The 22,573-nt window shown below is 39.9% G+C and overlaps 2 protein-coding genes across 2 annotated transcripts; one reads left to right on the top strand and one right to left on the bottom strand.

Moving 5' to 3' along the window:
* The first annotated feature begins 13,760 nt into the window (after positions 1–13,760).
* Positions 13,761–18,429, top strand: psma6b (proteasome 20S subunit alpha 6b). Its single transcript, XM_026319422.1, has 7 exons — positions 13,761–13,938; positions 14,791–14,885; positions 15,586–15,667; positions 16,193–16,348; positions 16,515–16,693; positions 16,919–17,013; positions 18,224–18,429. The coding sequence occupies exons 1-7, from the start codon at positions 13,863–13,865 to the stop codon at positions 18,279–18,281; spliced, it is 741 nt and encodes a 246-aa protein (XP_026175207.1). The 5' UTR covers positions 13,761–13,862; the 3' UTR covers positions 18,282–18,429.
* Positions 18,430–19,898: 1,469 nt separating this feature from the next.
* nfkbiaa (nuclear factor of kappa light polypeptide gene enhancer in B-cells inhibitor, alpha a) lies at positions 19,899–22,298 on the bottom strand. The gene is made up of 6 exons (XM_026319352.2): positions 21,998–22,298; positions 21,376–21,481; positions 21,054–21,267; positions 20,822–20,910; positions 20,451–20,711; positions 19,899–20,329 (listed from the first exon to the last, which is right to left on the bottom strand). The coding sequence occupies exons 1-6, from the start codon at positions 22,225–22,227 to the stop codon at positions 20,300–20,302; spliced, it is 930 nt and encodes a 309-aa protein (XP_026175137.1). The 5' UTR covers positions 22,228–22,298; the 3' UTR covers positions 19,899–20,299.
* Between the last annotated feature and the right edge of the window lie 275 nt (positions 22,299–22,573).

The raw sequence follows: 22,573 nt of genomic DNA on the forward strand, positions 1-22,573 counted from the left end.
TTTACTTGTTTGTGTAGGTGTTTTTGATATCAAAACAGAAGTTTACAGTTAAACATAAAAAATGGAAAAAAATTGTATTATTTTTTTAAGTGGAGTGTTGGCAGTGCTGTCTGTCTTTGGAAAAAGATGGTGGTGCTACAGTGGGACTGTAAGGGACGGTTTTTGTTGCTGATAACAAAGAGCCTGTGTTCTCCATGCAGACGGCCCTGAGGTCACAGACCCTGTCCAGTTGGTGCACAATGTCACCATTCTCAGGTCAGAGCGGGTTTCTGTGGTCCAGAGGGACCTCTGCAACAGCCTGACCCTTACATAGTCAGCAGACGTCATTCCTTACATTAACAGATAAGTGATAAATGGTAGGTTGAGGGTGCTTTGTCTCCTCAAACTAGCTGCAGTTTTTGTTTTTGATGATTGTGAGCATGTACTCTGCATTTTTGTAATTAGCACTAAACATCCCAGTTACTGGCAGTGATTATTAAAGCATCACAAAAATGCTAAGTTTCTCTTTAAGTATAATAGCTGTTTTCTGGAAAAACAGTACAAACTGTCCGACTGCTAATTTAGCTGGGCTGGGAAATTACATATTTGAGCACTGAGCAGTTTTGAAACTATGCAAACTCAGAGGAAAGCTATAAAAGCAAAGCCTGATGATGGATGATGTCCTATTTGGTGGTTGATTACATGTTGTACCACGTCATTATGCTGCTGCCATGATGAGGCAACTCATCTCTTAACAGTCACATAGTGAAGTCAATCCACACCACAGCTGGGCCACACAAACCAGCTTCACACAACATCCCCACTGACAGGCAGTACCACCCACTGACAGCCTGCACTGCCAAGTACCCAGTCATGAAACTGCTGAGGGTTCATTATGCCAATATACATTATTCAAAAACACAGACACAGGGTGGAATCATTATTTATTTCCAATGTGAGATCTCACAGTTGAGTATTTTTGGTGAGGACAAGTTGGAGCTCTTTAATTGAAATAGACTTGGATTCTTGAAAAATAGCTCCTGGCTGGTTTTGTCTTTATTGGCTGATTATATGCTTGTGTGTCAATCATGCACATGCTTCAAGCCTCACGAGATATTTTGTTTTCGGGCTTGTATACATTGTGCACAAACCAATTTGTCAAAAGAGTCGTGTTTAATGGGCCAGTTTCCACATACAAATTAATTTGGATGAGGGATCAGTAAATGTACCTTAGAGTTTCATATCTCTAACGCCAGTTCTTCTATATTCCCCACATTGATATGCTTTTGTGAAGGCAGGTGTTTTTGGTTACTTTACTACACTGTGTATTTCTTTATGTAAACATTTTTGCATTTTTTCCACATGCACACAACAGTTCCTGGTCTGTCCACTAGAATGCAGTAGTGTATTAAACAGGAGAGACTGGGGTTACTGTAGGCCAATACCACCATTCAAGTATAAACAATGTACATAATCTGATTTTGGAGATTGCTTATGATTTTAGGAAAAAAAGGTTAACTTTTAAAACTTTTAACTTTTAAAATTGTAAAATAATAAAACAGTGGTAGATGGAAAATATATAATTAAATCGATAATGATCTTTTTGTCATAGTCTATATGGAATCTGATTATGAGAGATGGGTTAGATTATGCAAATCCTTTACTGGTCTGTATCAGTGAGAAAACTGACTTGATATGTTTCTTCCTTCAGGAAGATGAGACACACAGCAGTCATCAGGCAACCAGTGATTAAGAGGGAAAATCCAGAGTTGAGAATTCACAATGCTATTCCTTGTCCCTTGTCCTGTGTGTGCAAAAAAAAAAAAAACATGGTCATGTGGTCACAAGTGCGATCTAAGGGTCCGTCCCAAAACTTTGCTTCACCTTTCATGTGCCAAACACCCCCACAAATGCATCCACGCGCCAGGCCTCAAGCTGTCTGCTGCTTCAAACATACCTGACATTTTTGCGGGCTTTTTGAGCTGAGGGTGGGGACAGGAGGTGTTTAGTGCTCTGGGGTGGCCAGTTTGGCAAGCATTTTTCATTTCTGATTTACTCAAAAGTAGTACACGTGTCCAACCACATCCTAAAATATGTATTATCCCACACCTGACTGCCATATGTGCTGATGCATCAACTCTCTGATTAATCAGAGTGCAACATGTGGTTTAGTCACTCAGAGAGTTCTGTTAAAAATAGTTAACATATGTGCAATTTTTGTTGTAAAGGTAAAAGAACCTGCAGAGCAATCAGTCGCTTGACTGACTTATGACACAAAAATACCCTGGTTGGTTCGTAGCCTTTTGCACCAAATTTCCTAGAGATACAGACGCTTTTTTAAAAAAAATGAAGGCAGCTGCTCCACAGTGGTAAAAGAGGTGTGTATAAATGGAAACAGAGACAGAGGTGAGGAAGTAAAGAGACAGAAGGACAGTGAGACATATAGAAAGACAGAAAGGGGGAGGATGATGAGAACAGCAGCAGCCCCTTTGATGTGGGCCTCAGCGGGGCCCTGTGTCTCTAAGACAAGGCAGGCCTGCTGAGGGAAGGGGATTTCCAGTGCTGCTGCTTGGTCTCCTGTCTCACCCCCTTAGCCTTCATTTGTTCCGTGGGCTACAGCGTAAAAACTGAAAGCTCGTCTACTCCGAGACAAAGCCTCGAAGTCTAACGCTGTCACCCTGGAATGACAGGCATTGTCATTTTAGTGATAAGACACTGCTTTACTACTACATCCCTTTGGGGGTATGGTGGAGTTGAATACATCAGGTGGAAGAGCACGGGTTTCTTTGCTGTGGGGCATGTAGTTCCTTTTGCACGCTCCATGGTGATACTCTGATATTTTCAGCTTTGCTCTGAGTTTTGAACATTCTTACAGCATATATGTCATTGAAACAGCATCCTTTGTTGCATTAAAGTCATGTTTCATCAACAGTTCGCATGCAACATAATACATTGGTTTATATTTCCTGAAACAGACATGAGAACATAACACAAACATATAGTATTTCTTTTTACATGCATAGGCTATTCTCTGTGCATGATTATGATCTTTGCTACATTATTGCAAAAAATCCTCTGTTTTCTCACTTTTTGCAGTTGACATTACGCTCTTTCTGTCACTGTCTTTCTGCACGCAGTGGCCTTTACACACCCAAATACACATGCACACACCCAAATGCAGAAACATGCACTTGTCTGTCAGAAAAGTGCTTTACACACACACACACACACACACACACACACACACACACACCCACTGTGGAAAGTCCCTGGCACAAGCTGCCTCCTATCTCAGCTGCAAGTTTGTAACTATAGGTGGCTGCCTCAGTGACAACAATGCTCAGACAGTATGACCTGTGGATCTGCATACTTTACACGCTGCTCATGCATTGATGGACTGACTGTATCTAAAATACACACACACACAAAAGTTTAAGTAAATGCACATGAAAAGCTTCTTTCTCACCAAACAGCAGCTAAACGATGCATATATCTGACATATTGCTCCCATGACTTTATGATTTTAGGATTTGTAAGGTTTTTGGGGGGAACTAACAGATGCTTTCAACAACTAGTCTCTTGAAATTCTGCTGTTTTGAAAACTTGTCTCTAGGTACATTTTCTTTTTTGTTTTTGCTTTTTTGCTGTACACCTATAATTAGCTCATTGCTTTAGATGTTGTTTTCTTTAGTCTTTTGTTCATTGGTTTCACAATATGAGACAATCGGGGAAAAAAAAAAAATCAGCTTTTTCAATTTTAATTTTTAAATGAGTCAGGCCCAGGGATGGGGATGTTTGTCGTGTTGAAAAACAGTAAAATGAAATGAACATTAAACTGCCTCTGTGATACATACATATTCTTTGTATGTGACTTTTATTGAATGTAAGCATTTTCTAAAAGCACGTATATCTATCTGGGGGGAAAAAAGAAAATTTCCTCGTAGAAAAAGCATATCTGCAAGGTAAAAGGAATTTATGAGTCAGTTCTTTCATCAGTAGAATCACTGGACACTTTCCTTATCAGTGTTTGCTCTGTGATTGCCAAGTTCATGACTCATTACTCAAGTGTCCATCAGCAAGATCACAGTCTAACTTTTTTTTCATATGGACACAAATCATGATTAGTGAACATCAGCAGATTATGAAAGGTCCCAGTACAGAACTGATATTTTTATTTTGCATACTTTCTGCTGACTTTTTTTTTTTAATCTACATCAATTCATGTATCTAGAGGAGTAGCCTGTGGTGGGCCAGGCTCCTGCTAAAACCTAACTGGCCTCCCTTAGTGCTCCTCTGTCAAACTCCGAACCAAAGAGAGACATGAAACGAAAGATTTAGAAAATGACCATAAAGAGATGCAACATGAGCAGAAAACATCTAAAACAAGACAAAAGGACCACAAGAAATGTTAAACAACAATTGACATGGTAGGAAATAAGACCAAAATAAAAACACAGAGACAAAACTAGACACATTACAGCTAAAAAGGAATGCAAAATGATTACAAAGAGATGCACACTGATCACAAATGACGCAACCACATGACCACGGTCTTGGAATCTGTGCCTCAGTCCACAAGCTGAACACCTATGACTCCTTGGACTCCACCTCAAATGTCATTTCTGTGTTTTAGCCTTTTGACTTTGTTTGAGAAACATTGGCTGGTCAATGGGTGTTTTGTTCAGCAGGGTGGAGGCCTGCTCCATTTTTTAGAGTGACTTATGTAACTGTTGGTCAGAGCAAAAGGGTAGTGAAACATCCTCTGCAGAATAATGTCCCTCCATGGGTGGAGCGTGGTGCTGCAAAAGGACGGTGAGGTCTAAATGTATATTTAGGTACTTTCCAGTGTCACTCATGTTGATATCCTGACAGTATAAACAGAGTTTTAAAAAATCCGTTCACTGGCAACTAAACTAAGTCATGAATGAAAAGAGTGACGTGAAATATGTAAAGTACAGAGGCCTTAAGCAAATCAGTGTTCTTTTTTGTTTCTTCTGTTTTTGTTTATTTATTTTTTTGTCCATTGGTGCATTAATGTACCCTTGTGGTAACTGGCAAACCCATATCCATTCATTACCACAGTTAAATCAATTAGGTGCAAATTGGTGATATACAAAATAGATAAAGTTTTATCTTTATATAACCGGGTGCTTCATTGGAATTGCAGATGACTATTAAGAGTAAATAAATTGTAAATCTTTAAATGATATTAATAATTCTCTGCGGAGCCAAAAGAAACCTTAATTTTCCATCCCAGTGTGATCCCTTTCATAGCGCACATACTAATTCATGCCTTAATTAATATTAGCACCAAAAATGTGCAACTAACCAAGAGAGACCTCATATTTAATGCCGTCCCTTACGTACAGTATGAGCCAGTTGTCAACTAGGGCAGAAGACCCAGCACAGAAACACATGTGAAACACTAAGACTGCTCATTTCTATAGTTAGATTTGGCTAATTTGGAAAGAAGAACCTAGAGCCTAGGTGTTTTTCATATAGCTCTATCTGTCACTGACATGCCAAATAAATCCACCGTCTCAAATGACCTTCTGTTGAAAGACAAAAGTATGCGGGTGAAGAATGACCTTACTTTACTGGACATGAGTAAAGTCTGGGTGTGTCCAGGCACCTAAGGGTTCCAGAAGGAGTAACAGAGGCAGCAGTCATTGGTGAGCATAACCCACGCCTTGTCGTCAGACAGTATAACCACCCATGGCATAGGGGACAATAGGTAAACATTGCTCTTATCAACACACATGCATGACAGAACCAGATTTAACAGAAGGTATAGGGCAGGTCCAGCACATGTTGATGTTTTTGATGCTTCACGTCCCAGACGGCTTTGGACCCAGAAAAAAAAGCGACAGAACGTGAAGAGCACAGTGTCCCAGAGGAGGTTGGTGTGTTAAAGTGCGTCACAGTATTACTGTCACTCAGGACATCTTGTCCCGAATTTTGAAATGCTAATGAGTACATGGAAATCTCCCAACATCCTGGCAGAGAGGAAACTCCCAGCTTTTGTTGTGCTGTGGCCAACCCACGCATCAGCAAAACAATGGTTGTTTTTAGCCCTTTTGTTAAATTTAACTTGATTACCAGCACTGTTAAAATGAAATTGCTATTTACATTCTTTTGGAGGCTTTTAGGCAAGTAGTTGCTTTGATGAGCAATCTTTGCACTTTTCTTTTGTCATAGAGAGGACATGTGTAGTGAAGTGCATTCAAAGGCCATGATACCAAACACAGCCCATACAGTAGCTAAGTGCATTTGTTATGTCTGTGCCTCATAACCAGTACCGTATATTTAAAGCAAGACTTGGCCCTTTTATCTTCCCTTTAAATTTCCTCAACATAAAAGGATCCCACGCCTTCTGGAGTCACTACCAGACCGGCCTGCCTGTCTGACTGTGGGGGAAACAGTTCGTGACACACAGAGGGAAATATGAGAGGAAGAACAGAGGGAGGCAGTCAGGCAACTCATTGTCCCAAGTTGTGGATTCAGCGGGACAAAATATACAGAGACGCAGAGTGAAAGAGGAATTCCCCCAGTAAGTTGAAACGATTGCAGATGTGCATCTGGTCAACTGCTACTGCACACATCTGGGCCAGAAAGCTTCCCCGCACTCCTCCTCTTCCATCCGCTGAGCCCTCCGTGTCTCGTCTCTATAACACTGCCCTCTGCTCTACCCTGGAAAAGCAATTAGGTAGAACACATGGCTCCGTGTAAGCTACTGCTCACCAGCAGATCCTCAGCGGAGTGTGTATCATGGGAGGCCTGTGAAGACCATTATGTTGGCGGCTGGGAGGAGAGATTTGGCGGAGGGAAAGTTTGGGGGATTTCAGAGAGAGATGCAGCTTCTAAGTAACAGTGCTACTGGAGGTCAGCAGTAGTCAACCAACTCTGCAAAAATTCATATTAAAAATGCAGTTTTGCAGCACCTGCACATTGTAAAAGCTTATTTGTTAAAGTGACTCATCCAAGTAAAGCAGCTCTTCAGTATTTTTAGATACTATGTTAAACTAATGAACTTAAAATACACTCAAAATGAAAGTGTAAGCGTGCATGTGTGAGCGCTGTCATGTTAAACCTGGAGTACAGCATGTCCCTTGTTCAGGAAACATTTACAGCTAGAGAATGAATAATGATCCGTGATTGATCTCAAACAGAATAGCTAACATTTCTGCCAATCCTCACCTGGCACGTGTACCTCGTCTAAAATAGAAATGCACCTGTGTCAGCCAGACTTCATGCTCACTCAGATACTAGGCACTAGGCCGGAGACATGCTGTGCGCATGTGCACACTTGTTGGAAATTCCCAGAAAAAAATCCACTCTAGGAGTCCTCTGTGAGTACATTCCTGCCTTTTTCAAAACATCTCGCTGCTAAAATGAAAGTCAAATTCAGAGTCGTGGAGCTGTTTTGAAGCTACCCTCAAGCTAGCAATAAATCTTCCTAGACTGAGAATATTGCATGAAAGCTTAGAACCTTGTTAGCGTTCCTGGATGGAGATCTCTTTAAGAATATAAGTAACATGAAAGAACAGGCAAAGAAGACAGAATGAGCAATGATGTGGAGACCAAAGGGAGAAAAGAAATTTTTTATGAGTTATTATTGTCTCTTCGTTGATAAGATTACATCTCTGTGAGTCAATTTTTTTTTAGGAAGAACACGAAATAGCATCATGACTAACCATAGACAGACATGTCAGTTGTATATAATTTGGGAACAGCTTTCTTATTCCAAATTCCCCTACAATTCCCTGCTATGACCTCACGGCTGAGTGTGACTGTCTTTTTAATCCTGTTTGACTATCTAATGTAACCAAATAAGATCGATGAGAGCATGTTTTCCATTTGTGGACTATGTGGACGGTCAATTAATAAAACTGTGCAAAAGGGGGGATTTTTATAGGCGTACAGTACTGTGCAAAAAAAAAAAAAAAGAGAGTCATGCTTTTTGGTGACTTGGCTCACTCTACCTAATAGTGTGCCACAGGCATGTCTGTCAAGCTGCGGTCTTCCTCTTGGGTTTGCCAGAGCAATCCTGATACTTTCGCCTCATCTAATAACATAACAGGATCATTGTTGTTAGTTTTAGTCTTTGACTTCTTGGTTTGATGCTTCTATTTCAATCAGCATGTATGTAAGGGTTTAGCAGCTGCTACATAATACAGCTGGCATTGATGCACTGCAATGCGTTTTCTCTCGCCATAAACCATCAGGATTTTGCTGACTTAATTCCTTTATTGGTAAAGCTACTATGCAAAAACTACTCAGCCTTCAAAATGACTCTGTGGAAGAGTTTCTGTGGTTTTGTATCTGTCAACCCCCTGCAAATAGATTTTTTTTTTTTTTTTTAATTCATATAAGTTAGCAATGCACTGTATTGAAAAGGCAAACACTAGACTCTTGTGCAACGCTGCTGTGTCTTGTTGCAACTTCTGGGTGTTTAAAAAGGCAGCTGTTTGCCAACATGTGGGCCCTACGAACACAGCATGAAGTGATCATTTGTCAGTGTTATATTTCTAGCTTTTTGATATTTGCTAATTTTGTATTACTGAAAAAAATGTACTGTGACCAAAAATCCATTTAAATGTAATCAACCTGCTAAATAAAACTGCAGTGAATAAATGAGTTGCTTTTCAGAGGCTTATGTGTCTTACTGGTGTGGCTTGTTTGCTGATTTGAGTCAGACAGGACTTCAGAGCCTGAGGGTAAGGAGTAAAAAGCTTGCATGTCTGGTTTGCAGACTGCTATCAAATGATGGACATTAAAAATATACACAATAAGATAGCTTGGCATGTGGCAGGGGATGACACAGTGATCAAGGTATGAGGCATGAGTGACAAATCTTAGCGGTAGAACCTGATAGTTAAGGCCTGTCTGAATATGCCTGCGTGTTTGCTGAGAGACACTCTGCAAGGTTCCCAGCCTCGAAAGGCTGAAAAATACATCAAAAAAGAAGAAGAGGTTTTAGGTTTCCTGCTACCCTGTGGCAGAGTGAGATATGTTTACTTCCTCAAGTGGTCGACTTGATACAGAGAATGTGAAATTTGAAGTTTTTGTATGTTTGTTTGAATCCTCTCAGTTTAAATTTGATCTATGCATTTTCAACATTTTATTTCTATTCATCTTCTGTTCAGCTCTATCAGCTAGCAGGAGCAGTGTGCTTATGACAAGCCTCTTCTAGCTAGAGAATCACATTTTATCTGTTCATCCTGCAGCTTTGTGGTTGTATTCAGGAAAAAGAGGAAGATGTGGGAGAAAGATGGCAGTGCTAAACAACTATTGATCTCTCCCACTACTCCAGCATCCAGACACTGGATTTCTTTGCAATATTTATATTTTTATATTGTATTACAAGCTATGCACAGAAAAGGAGTGTGCAATTTTTAATTTAAAGCACTCAAAGTCTATGAATAGCATTTGTGTTGTGTCTATCGTGGGGATTTCACGCACAGGTTATTAAAGGTTTTTTTTTTTCCTTTCATCTGACATTTATAAGAGGATATGTGAGTTAAAACCATGGATACCCCCACCTCCTCCTTGCTGGGTCTATTGTTACTGCACACACCTGCTCTCATATGGTTCGCTCAAAACAACCACCCGATGAAGTCCCAGTCAGCTCTTACTCACAGTTCATACAGTAAATTTATAGTCCCAGTTTTTGTAGGAAAAGGGACAGACAACTCCAAACAGGGAGGCAGAGGTCACATCACTGCCCTTATATGACTGTCTCCAAACTTTACCATAAAAATTCATATGTATCGTGGTATGGATATTTCAACTGATTGTATACTGCATCAGCCAAATTTTAAAATTTTATTAAAAAGCATTGTCACCGTCTTGTTTCCGCCGCATTGTGATCAGCTTTCAATATGCAAATTAGTTAGTTTGCAAGCCAGGTCACCTCCTGCTGGATTACACTTCCTTCTGCAGCCATTCACATATTGTATTTACATATCTTTTTCAGCTCGGATATCCAGTTTGCATGGTAATATCAAGTATAAATGTTTCCATGATATTCAGTGCAGACTGAAGCATGGTATGAAAGAATAACAACAATAACGACAATGTTTTTTATTAGGACATTTACTTCTTAATTTTCTATTCCCTTTAATACAAACCTTAATTTCAGTGAGATATGTGACATCCAGCGGTGACCTTGCATTTGCATGTTTTATTTGCAGTGAACTGTGATAGACTGGTGATCTGTCCAAGGGTGTACCCCGCCTTTTGCCCAGTGTCAGCTGGTATTACCCCACCAGCACCTGCCACCCTAGATAACCGGATTAGGTGGTAGATAATGGATGAATGGGTATTTGCAGCCAGGGACATTGCAGCAGATAAGCAAAAGCTGAGTTATGTTTTGCTATCTATTTAGTGTAAATAAGCACATATTGTTTTCCTTATCCTCCAGTTTCCATAACTCACACAACCAGTTTTTTGCTGAAAGGTCATTGGAGCAGCACTAAAAGGATTTTGATCATAAAAGCAAAGCTATTACTTTAACAATACATAAGCTGAAGTATGACAAAATATGCCAAACAGCAAACTTTCCTGCCAATTAGTTTAGTAAATAAAAAGTGTGTTGAAATAGCCTTGATCTAGCTGGCCATAGACCATCTCTTTGAAACCCTAGATAACAAAGGAGCTGGAGTAACAAGCGTTAAACCAAGTCAAGTGGAGAGAGTTTACTTTTCGACATCAGTTTAATTTATGACATTAGAGCGGAACACGGGATTTTTTTTTTTTTTTTGCTGTGCTTGTTTTATCCATAATATAAACCAGAAGTGAGTTTGTTTTCAAATTGTGGAATCTGTTCTTCGCTGCAGAGTCAACCTTACCTACCCTCTTTCTTAGTCCTGACTATACACAGTACATGCTAAACTGTGTAAAGTACCTGGGTGACTAAATTTTAAAGCACCATGTCACTGACCGTAGATGTTTGCGCTCTGCTGCAACATTGTCATTCAGTCTAAATGACAAAATTACGGACATCCTATTGATTTTCCATTTTAGTCTGGTACCAAAAGCATTTCCTAACAACTGCGACAACACTAATTACAACACACCTAATGGCTAGTGTGCAATTACTGGAGAGTTTGCAACATCGCTAAACCACTAGGTAATTTACAAGGAACAACATACAGCTTCTAAAGAAGATGCCTATAGTAAAAGGAAGTGAGCACACACACAGAGTAGACATAGCACATATGCATCACTCTGCATTACATTTGACTTTAGGTAAGCTGTTTCTCAGAAGCTGCTGAGTGCATTCAGACAACATGTGGCCTTAATGTGTGCAGTAAAATATTGGATTTAGTTTTGATCGACTGATATTTGCATGTTTTTAAACATGTTACATGGGGTATTTAGGCAAAGGGGTTGTACAGAAAACCACACACTAAAGATGATTTCAGAGAAATTTATCCAGGAACTCTCATGTAAATATGTCACTGGTTTGGAGGGAAAAAACTATTGTGAGAGGTGTCAGAGAAAGGAGGCCTGATCATTCAAATGTTTCTCTTATTGCCAAAGAGCTTAACTTCTGTGCTTGGAAAACATTAGCCAGACTGAGGCATTACAAGTATTTTCATAGATTATGGAGATCCCCCTGCACTCCAAAGTTCAGTCCCACGCCTCTTCTCAAAGAACTGGGGGTGGGGGTCTTTCTGGTTTCAAATGTGAATACAGTGTGTAAATGTTGTGCTGTTACAGTACGAATGAGGCATAGAGTAAGAACAGAAGCAGGAGGAGAGAAAGCGAGATAACAGAGGTGGGGAAGAGGACAGGAAAGGGGGAGGAAAGTGTAAAGTATGAAGACAGGGGGATGGATGTGGTAAGGGGGTTACTGTCTTGGTTTTACTAACCCAAATATCAAAGCAAAGGTGCAGATGCTCAAGCAACATAAATAGTTTTGGTTTTGCCTTTTAGCCAGTTTTTTTTAACCTAATCCTAATTAGGTTTTGATATTTATTTGATAGATTAATGTTTTATAAACATGAATGTCCCAACTTTAACAATTCCCACAATGACTGTAAGATTTATCCATTTTCAGAAATGTTCTTAATAATGCAGATTAGTTACAGAGTTACAAAATTTATGCTGGAAACACATATTGTATTTTTATCCATTTGCAGCACTGTTTAATAGGAAGAATACTTGTGGTTGTGCACGAGTGGACAAATAGTTCTGCAATACTGTTTTGTTTTTTTTTTGTTCATTTTTACATGATCGTTGGTTAAAATACCTTATTATTAGCAGTATATTTTGCATAAATGTGTCATATTTCAGAAATTTAGCTCAGTGGTTAAATAGAAACACTCCCATGTATGTCATCTTTAATTACATCACAGGGTGCAGTTTTTAAACTAGTATAACCAAAGAACAGGGGCTTTTTTTCAATAAAACCAATATGAGAACATTCTACAAGATAACCCGTGTTGGCATCACGGACCTAAGATTCAAATTCTACTGATCACTGCTCATGATAACACACGGAGCAGTTGTATGAGTCATCATCTACATGTGTTAACTTATAAAGAGGAAGCACACATCCTCTGTTCAGCTTTATTAGTTACCTGGGCACACTGGGAAAATCCCTGATGGCGCATTCACTTTTTTTTTTAAGGAACAGGGAAATGGGAATTGAGCCTTTACCAAGTGATCCGTCAGTGATTTAAAAACTGCTCTTGTTGCATTTAAATACTGGCATTATTTTCATGTGGCTTGTTATCTGATAAGGAATTATAAATGTGTAATATCATATGAGGATCTTCTTTCATTATAACTTCAGCTTCCTCATGCAGACATTATATTGGTATCTATTGCAGACAAATGAAAGTAAGAACAAATGTATCACTAATGTTAAATGTTCAAATTAGAAAAAAATGTGTCAGGGCTTCCTTAACTCTTAGATCAAGACGACAATTGAACTCCCTTATAAGCATATGCATTTCTGAGTGTGTAACATCAACAGCATGGATTTACAATATGTGCGTTATTCCTAGCTCATTCAATAGCGGTGTACTGTATAATAGCTGTGTTTCATGAAGCTTAGAATTGCCCATTCCAATGTAATTTTTGAGGCGCTAGCTAGCTGTCTTTATTGTAAAATTCAGCAAAGCATTATTAGCACTAACAATTTCATATGCACACAAATGCAATCCTGACTCACAAGATGCCTGTCAGAGCTTTGATAACAGTGAAATTTTACCAGCTACACAAAAGTAGTTTGGACTTTTCAGCGGATATTATGAGTAGTAGGAATAGTCATCACTAAATATTCTCGATGACCGTAATTCTTTATGTGTTCCAGTCAACCAGCATGACTGGGAAATTTTTCACTGAAGTTATTGTGGCATTTCACACTAGGAACAGCATGTGTGTAAATAACACAATGAATAATCGCTTCCTAGTATTCATTAGTGTTAGTAACACTTGTGACTTCCTGTCTGTAAAATGAGCTGCCTGTATTTTATTCTGATTATAGAACAATATGTATTAGTAGACCATACATTTCTGTCCATATGAACAAACTGGAAGAAAACGCTATAGAACATACTGTCAGCACTAAGAGTTATAGGGTATAGACCAGGGATTGTAGCTACCCTGTTCTACAGCTGACAGCTCTGAGGAAAAGTAATAAAAATGATTATTTATTAGTTATTACATGTCGGCTAGCTAAACCATTAATGTGCGATTTCTGCACACACAGCAGGTGAGTATTCTGTCTCCATGGAAACGAGGTGGCCCTCTCACCCCGGATGTAGTTAGAATCCCTTCAGATCAACGTCCGGATGGAAACACTGTGCATGAAGTAAAAGGAGCTTGCTAATTTATTTGGACGAACTTCTCAGTCAGCTTAACCTTGTAAAATGTCCCGAGGCTCAAGTGCAGGGTTCGATCGACACATTACCATCTTCTCTCCTGAAGGAAGACTCTATCAAGTTGGTCAGTACGGGGATTTGTTCAGACACAACCGGCGCTCTGGCTCATTTGTTTGCTAGCTAGCTAAATGCTCTGTCATGGTTCGATTAGCTTGGCTACTAACTGTTAACAGCACCCTGCCAAAGCGATAACACATTCGCATTTAAGCACTAGCTAAAGTATCACTGACAGTGTCCGAGCTGTTACTTTATGCCTACCTTTCTCATAGTGGCATTAAACGAAACAGCGCGACTCAAAATAGCTGGCTAGCTAGTAGGCTAGTTAGCATGGATAGCATTGCAGCCAAGCAAGCTGATTCATTGCTCAAAGTGTTAACTTGTCAGGTAGCCAAATGTTAATTTCTTTTTAGCGTTAGTTAAACCTTTCTTTGATTAAAGCCCTCTAACATGTTAGCATTTGTCGCTATCACAGCATTACCATGCCTTTTTAAAAATCTAATACCGTAAATTGGTTGCATCCAAGGGAAAATCCACTCTGGTATATCCCAATAACAACCCAAATATAACGTTGTTGCTGTATTTTCTGCTCAGTTTCCAGTCCAGTCTCTTTTTAAGCTAAACTAGATATGGACCGGACTTTTCTTAGTGTCATTTAATCAACAGCAGCCAAGTGGCTACTTTTGAAGTTGCTCCACAGGCAGCATAGAGCCAAATAAATATTTCCCTTATATATTCCCTTATATGCAGCCCAGAATCTCACATTTGGATGCAAAGCTGCACACAGAACTTTGTGTTGTTTCTGCATACTGACTGTACTGTCCAGAGTCACTGGATGCTGTGTTTGTTTATTACCATCCTCTAACATTTGTTGCTGTTGTCAGATGAACATGTATGCTTATCTCTTGCTTGTTTGCAGAATATGCTTTCAAGGCCATAAACCAAGGTGGACTCACATCAGTAGCAGTCAGGGGGAAGGACTGTGCAGTTGTTGTAACACAGAAAAAAGTACCGGTGAGTTGGCAACAGGTTGTTTTCTTCCTTGATAGTTGTGATAGCGAAAGAGCTGTGAGAGACGCAAACTCAGATTCAGGGGTTAAAACAAAGTGCACTTTTTCCTGTTTGTAGCAACATCCTTTAAATGTGCTTTTGTTATGAACTCCACACATTAAATTATTATAGATTATAGTTAAAAGTGCACAGCTGTTGAATTGTACTTCATCATAAAGAGAGGTGCTTCAATGCCCTGTTAGTGTAATAATACACTTTAACAGCAGGACAAATTGCACCCACCAGAATGATCAGTTGAGTCAACTCTCCACTAAAACTACTTGAACAAAAACTGATCATTATGATCTTCATGAAGGAGCTTTTAGTATAGGAGCATTTAATGTAGGACCATTGTGTTCAGCTATGCTAGTTCAATCTTGGTGCACGTAATAAACTGCTAACTGAGTGTATATTATGTCTGTTCTGTAGTTAGTGATTACATGTAGGCTACATACATGTTGGTCTTTTGAGCACAGCCAGAGAGGCCAGGATATTCATGACTCCTGTATGAATGTAATACTTTAATCAACCTTAGTGTATTTAGATCTGTTGAATACTCAAGGCAGTTATTCATGTGTATCTATCACGGCATGGACATGTGATAGCATCAAATGATTGGCCACAGTCACTTGTTTATTCCTACTTTTTTTTCTCCTGGATACAGGACAAGCTTCTGGATGCCTCCACAGTGACTCACCTTTTTAGAATAACAGATAATATTGGATGTGTAATGTCTGGGATGACAGGTGAGTTAATTTTTCTGTTGTTTTTTTTTTTTTTTGATGTAATGTTTTTTGATGTAATATGTAATGATATTCTTGGGGGTACACACTGAGCAGATCTTTTGCATTGTCCTCCCTTCATTTTTTTTTCCCCCCACTTTTCTTCTGTAAAATGTGGTAGCCTGTGGCAGGAAACAAATCTAATTTTTGGAAGCAGTTCAAGTGAAACCCATTTTAAAGGCAACTACTGCTTTTGTTGAATTCCAGATATTTTTGAGTTACAGGTGGTAAAATTGAAAGTAATGAGCCTTACAGGTCATTTGACATCTCTGTTCTCATTCACAGCATTTACTGTAACTGATGGTTCCTCTTTCCAAACAGCTTTTTCTTTTTTTCTTTTTTTTTTGCAGTGAGCGCTGGCTTTCTGTAGATATCATTAAAACACTTCATTAGACATTTAAAGTTAACAATGTAAATTTAAAGATTTGAATGGACTCCTTAAAAACAAATCAACTATATTTCTCCCCTTCTCACTCTGATCTCTGACAGCTGACAGCAGGTCCCAAGTGCAGCGAGCTCGCTACGAAGCAGCCAACTGGCAGTACAAGTACGGTTATGAGATTCCAGTGGACATGCTGTGTAAGAGAATTGCTGACATCTCACAAGTCTACACGCAGAATGCTGAGATGAGACCACTGGGCTGCTGTAAGTATTGATTTTTGAAATCTATTTATGGTGGTTTTATTTTTTTCAACAAATCCATGTGTGTTTTGGAGCAGGCAGTGATTATCACCATTATTATATTGTCAATATAAACACTAAATCCAGAGAGTCATTGTAATTGTCCTGTTCAATGCTGATTCATCTCCAGGTATGATCGTGATCGGCATAGATGAGGAGTATGGCCCCCAGGTTTACAAATGCGACCCAGCAGGCTACTACTGCGGCTTCAAGGCCACCGCCGCCGGAGTGAAGCAGACAGAAGCCACCAGCTTCCTGGAGAAGAAAGTGAAAAAGAAACTGGACTGGACCTTTGAGCAAACTATTGAGGTATATAACGTTTTGCTGATGCAGCACAGATTGATAAGAAAACAACATGAATGTGAAAATAACCTGTATGACTTGTGGTTTGGTTTCAAGCCATGTTGCTTTTTCTTAATAACCATTATTTTATCTTATATGAAGTAACAAGCAGTTGAACGACAATCAGAAACCAGATCTTAACTCCTTCCTACCCTACCCATCTTTTGTTCTGCCCCTGTTTCTCCCCTTCAGACAGCCATTTCTTGTTTGTCAACTGTTCTCTCCATCGACTTCAAGCCCTCTGAGCTCGAGGTGGGCGTTGTCACAACACAGGACCCCAAGTTCAGGTAAAACACTGGCATGATAATTTACCAAATAGCCATTTTGTGGCAGTTACCCTTGATAAAAGTAGTCCTTACCAAGATCATGTCTTATCATTGGTTGTTATTGGTTGTTTTATTACGGTAATGAGCCTGTCATTGCTTGTCAAAGTCAGTGTAATGTGATTGGCCCCTGTTACACTGAAGCTCATTCTTAGTGTAATATTTTAGGATTAGGGCTGCAGCAAACAATTATTTTCATTATCAAGAGATTTGTTGGTTATTTTCTTGATCAATTTGATTTTCTCTATAAAATGTCAAATAATTCTGTTATGATTTCTCCCACCACAAAAAGATGTATCTCTTTTTTTTTGGTATTGTTTTGTTTCTTTTATTCAGCCAGCAATCAAAATTCAAATATATTCAGTTTTCCATTATAAATGCCAAAATAAAGCATCCATCTTTTACAGAAAAGAGCAGAATACAGCCAGGGGCCAGATGCAGCAGATTGATGAAATTTTGCCAATTATAGATTATTTTTAAATATACATTTTATAAACAATTCCCTCCCCGATTTCAATTTTGTCACTTTTAATGTAACTATGGTTGTGAGTCTGATACTGCCCTGTCTGATGTTCATGCATCATGTGCAAGGAGGACAGCAACAAGAATGGTTAGCCAGCATTCAGACACCATGCACATGGCAAAAGGTTGACGCAGAATGCAGAACATTTAACAATGTATGGACTTTTAAATATTGTGCTTCATTTGCATGTATGCTGTTTTTAAAGATTACAATTTGAGGAAATCGTACAGAAATTCCAGAACCTGTCACAAGCCAAGAACGTGTGGAGATCTGAGTAGTAATTAGCAAAGCTACAAAACAGCAAGGCCTTATTTACAAAGGTCTGCACAACTAACAAAAGTTTTGTTAAAGCTGATCTAATCTTTTATCTGTGGCGTAGGGCTGGGGCCAATCCCAACTGACATGGGCAAAAGCTGGGGTACCTGTAAACCTGCAACCTTCTTGCTGTGAAGCGATAGTGCTAAGCACGGTTCAACTGTGCCACCCAAAAAAAAGCATCAAATACTCAAATCTGAGAAGCCAGAACCAGTGAAAGTTGAAAAACAAATTAACCCACTTATTTACTGAGATGTCACTGCAGCTGTAGTTAGTTAGGATTAAACGTTTTGGAGCTCAGTATTAACATCCATGTGTCTGTCATTGTGTCTGCAGGATTCTGACAGAGACTGAAGTGGACGCACACCTGGTGTCCCTTGCAGAGCGAGACTGAGCAACCAGAGATATATCACCTGTTGGATTTAATTGGAAGCATGATTGGATTTGCAGTTGTCAGAGGGAGGCTGATGTTATCTTTGTTTGCTGTACATTTACCCCACTGTTTCATTCAACAATAAAAAAAAGTTTTTGGAGTAAAATCACATTTCTGCCTGCTACATGTTTATGTATTTAGTGTGAAACATTTTTTTTTATGTGGCGGTTTGTATTTCTACAAAATATAGGTCGATTTGTTTGCAGATACTTTCCTAACCCCTGGTCACGTAAACTGATGCTTCTGTTGAATCAGCTGTGTTCTCATCTGTCACTTGTGTTTAGCAGCAGAGCAAAGTGTTTCTGGGAACATGAGCGGGTGTAGAACTATACGTCTGAGCTTCCTGTTGTGGCTCTGAATGCACCAAAAGATCACATGACAAGTCGAGGCACTGTGAAGGGGTTATGTTACTACAGAGCGAGTAGACCTGGTTTGACCTAATTTTCTCAACATTTTTAGGCACCTGTAGCGTGTCAGAAATAGACTATAGTACTTAAAACAACTCACCGGAAATTTCGTAAAACGCAAATGGTTTCTCTTTGCAAAGGGAAAATGTGTTTCCCTTAATACTTCTGAATGGTTTTGACAAAGATAACATGGACTGTAGAGTGTGTCCATGGAGGGTCTAAGTATTCTACTTAATGATCCCTATCCTTCTCGGCTTCTAGAGGATTTTTGTCATCACCCTATGATGAGAAATGATAGCACAGAATCAGCTTCTCACTTTTCGCGTCATTTCCACTCTGCTTGGCCCTCTTACATTGCCCTATGTTTTTTCCATGTATTATCTGAATCAGAAACAGAAAGCCTGCTGAAATGTCATGTTTTCTCATCCAGAATGTAAACATGGTCTTTGGGATTTTTGAGATTACTGGTTACATCTTTTATGCAATTTCCACTACTCAAGAAGTAACAACTTGCTCCTCGCTCTGTGAAAAATTTCCCCCTGTAGTCCTGTACAGATCTGCACACATGAGGAAATGACAGGTTGCACTAAAACTATTAAAAGTATTACGTCTAATCACTCAGGGACATTTTCTGTATTGGCACCAGGTTCCCTTCATACTGCGAAGCAGAGCGAGGTAGTGCTGATTATTTCTGGTACTTCCTTTCTGGAGAAATTCCTGACTTTTGTGCACGTGTCAGCTGACAGGGAACTGTTAGATACTTCTCTAACTTTTGAAAGTTTCCTGATAGTTATCATAGTAGAAATACCAATGCTTTTTCATTCTTTTTCAAGACAAAACCGTCCTTTTAAAAAAATGTAAATATTTCCACCCAGCGCTATTTGCCAGCAACTATACAACAGTAGTTCCAGAGCAGGGTGGAATATTTAAGTACATTATGTTCCTCTAATGCTGCCCAGGGACTTTCAGCTGAATGACTCAGAGACCTGGTGACCTCACCCCAACAAGGAAATCCCAGACTGTTCCAAGTGGCTGAGTGAGATAGTTTTTTGTCTGTGTGATGACTCTCTTCATTATTTTTGTGTAAGACAGAAATTTTTCTTGTTTTACAATGTGGAAAGCTCATGAAAAGTGGTCACATGAAGAGTGGACGAAACACATGAGTCAAAGCTCTTCATAGTCATAGGCTTTTTATTCTGACCGTTTTTGTTAATAGTGTTTAAATTCACACAGAATATGTACAGGTACAAAAATAATATCTCTGTATTTACAATATATTACATGCCTTTCCTTGTATATACACATCAATAGATATTTCTACATTATACAGAACACAACATGGAGGTCATGGATTTGGCGTTTTATGGTTTTTGGCACAGAATTCTGTGATCTGGGCCAGACTTAACCAGACTGAACACCGTCTTCATTCATGTGTGTGATCCTAGGGCCAGCAGGTGGGTTTGGACCTGGAGCGGGGACAGGTACTCATTTGTCCCCCATTGGGCCCTGTGGCTGGCCAGCCCAGTAGCAGCTTCACTGTTGTTCACACCACCAGTAGAGGGTTGGTTCTGTTTACTTCCCGAACTTTATGTCGTCATAAAGCTGTAGGGAAGAGCATAAACAAAATGTTAGGAACCTATAGCTTCAAGGCACAACTGAATGAGGTCTCTGGGTAATTCTGCTAATAAGATGCCAGTTCTCCTGTTCTGAGTCGAATACTAACCTCATCCTCTGACAGGTCCAGGTCCTCCATGTCGCTCTCATCTGACTCACTGTCGGGCAGCTCTCTCAACTCCTGTGCCGTCCTCTCATACAACTGGCACCGGATCTCTTCATTCTGCCGCCCGAAGGTGAGGTGGTACGCCGTGAAGCCACCATAGTTCAAGCAGTTAACGTCAGCGCCAAGGTCGAGGAGGCGACAGACCAGTGTTGGGTTCTGAAGGTCCACTGCAAGATGAAGCGATGTTCGTCCGCTGCACTGTTCCTAAGGTAAACAATATGACAAAATCATGTTAGGTTCCTGCTTTTCATTTGGACATTACTTTGCAAAAAAACTGTAACTGATGCTGGTTGCAATAAGTCAGTAACACCTACCTGTGCATTGATGTCTGCACCCAGCTGAACAAGGTTTTCCACTAATGAAATGTAGCCATTAATAGATGCCAAGTGGAGACAGTTATGTCCTGCAAAAGAGAAGTCAGGAAAAGTTTAACAACCAAATTTGAGAAACAGACACTGCCAGAGTGAAATAAAACAATCTGTGTGTATGTGTGTATGTGTGTGTGTGTGTGTGTGTGTAGAAGTTCGGTTTTAACCCAAAACTTACCATTGTAGTTGGGGAAGGACACAATGGAGCCAAGGTGGCGTTGGCATTTCTGGTTCTGGGTAATGAGGCTGAAGCAGGCAAGGGAGCCCTTCTTACAGGCGACGTGGAGAGCTGTGTTCCCACTGTCGTCGACCAGCCGGGGGTCACTGCCGGCTTTTAGTAGCTTCTCAACCAACTGGGGTTGCTCTGTGATCACTGCTAGATGGAGGGCAGTCTGTGTGAAAGAAAATTCAAATTATTAGATCAATTTTAATGTTGCTTTTTGTTTGTGCTGAAGACAAAAAAAAAACCTCAAGCTTTTGTGTTTGATTTTGGTTAATACCTGTCTCTGGTGGTTCTGTACATTGAGGAAGGGGTGATTGTGGGACAGCTTGATCATCTGGATGGCATGGTCAGTGGCTTCATGAATGATGGCCAAGTGGAGAAGCCTGTAGAGAGAGAGAAAAGAGATTGAGAGGTTAGTTAAAATAAGTGTTTTTTTAAAAAATACGCACGGGGGAAGTGGGTCCAGCCAAACAATAAAGAACAAAGCCGGAGCAGTGGAGCGTTTCGCAAGAATGGAGTTTTGTCGGGTTATTTCCACCAGTTGTGGCTTGACACATCTGATGCTTTATCAGTTACTGGCAGCAGGCCAGGGACTTTCCTGAACGCGCAGCGCGGACTTTAGCGCCGCCCAGACTGCTTTCTCAGCCAAAGTACACACACACACACACACTGAGTACGCGCTGTACTGCGCGTACACATACACACTTTTAAAGACCACTTGTTTTCGTGCAACATTCGACATTTTCATGATTAATTTTGCAGTTTTATATATTTTAATGCATTAGGTTGGAAATGTAGATAATGCGCACTATTGCTAACCCCCTACGTCATTTACGCAGTAAGATTAAACTTGCAAATGCCTAAATGCATTATTAATAATTTCCAAAAATTCCACTTACGTGTCGCCATCTTCAGTCACTGCAGTCCTCCAAGGCTCGTATTCATGTGTGGGATTCTCGGACTCCACACTCATGTCCTCAAACTCGTTCACCAGTTCGTCCTCTTTCAGGGAGTCCAGGCCGCTGTCAAAACGGTCCTCCTGGCAAGGCAACAATTTCCCATGTTTGGGTTCCATGTTATCGATGTTATAATCCACTTGATTGCGGTTAGGCACTCTGTGAACGTCCATGTTGACTTTGCGACTGTCAGAAGAAACAGCTCCGTCTCTATCCAAAGGTCAGGGCAGAGTGGAACAGCTGAGGTAGGCGCACTGGGTTTTGTGCGCTCTCCTGGGCGGAGCTTCTGTGGGGATTTCCAATTGACTTATCTTAGAAAAAAAACTAGGGAAATCACACTGTACCGTGCTTTTGTGAGAAAAATCCCCCCAAAACAGACTCAGAATGAAAACTTGTAGTTTCCTATTAGATACAAATGTTCACCTTCAATGTAGGTTAGTTCACATATCATTATTATTTCAATGAATGAGACATGATGGGCATGAATGAGACAAAGACAACCCCTGACTGGCTCTTAAA

This window comes from Mastacembelus armatus, chromosome 24 (assembly GCF_900324485.2).
Source record: "Mastacembelus armatus chromosome 24, fMasArm1.2, whole genome shotgun sequence".
NCBI lineage: Eukaryota > Metazoa > Chordata > Actinopteri > Synbranchiformes > Mastacembelidae > Mastacembelus > Mastacembelus armatus.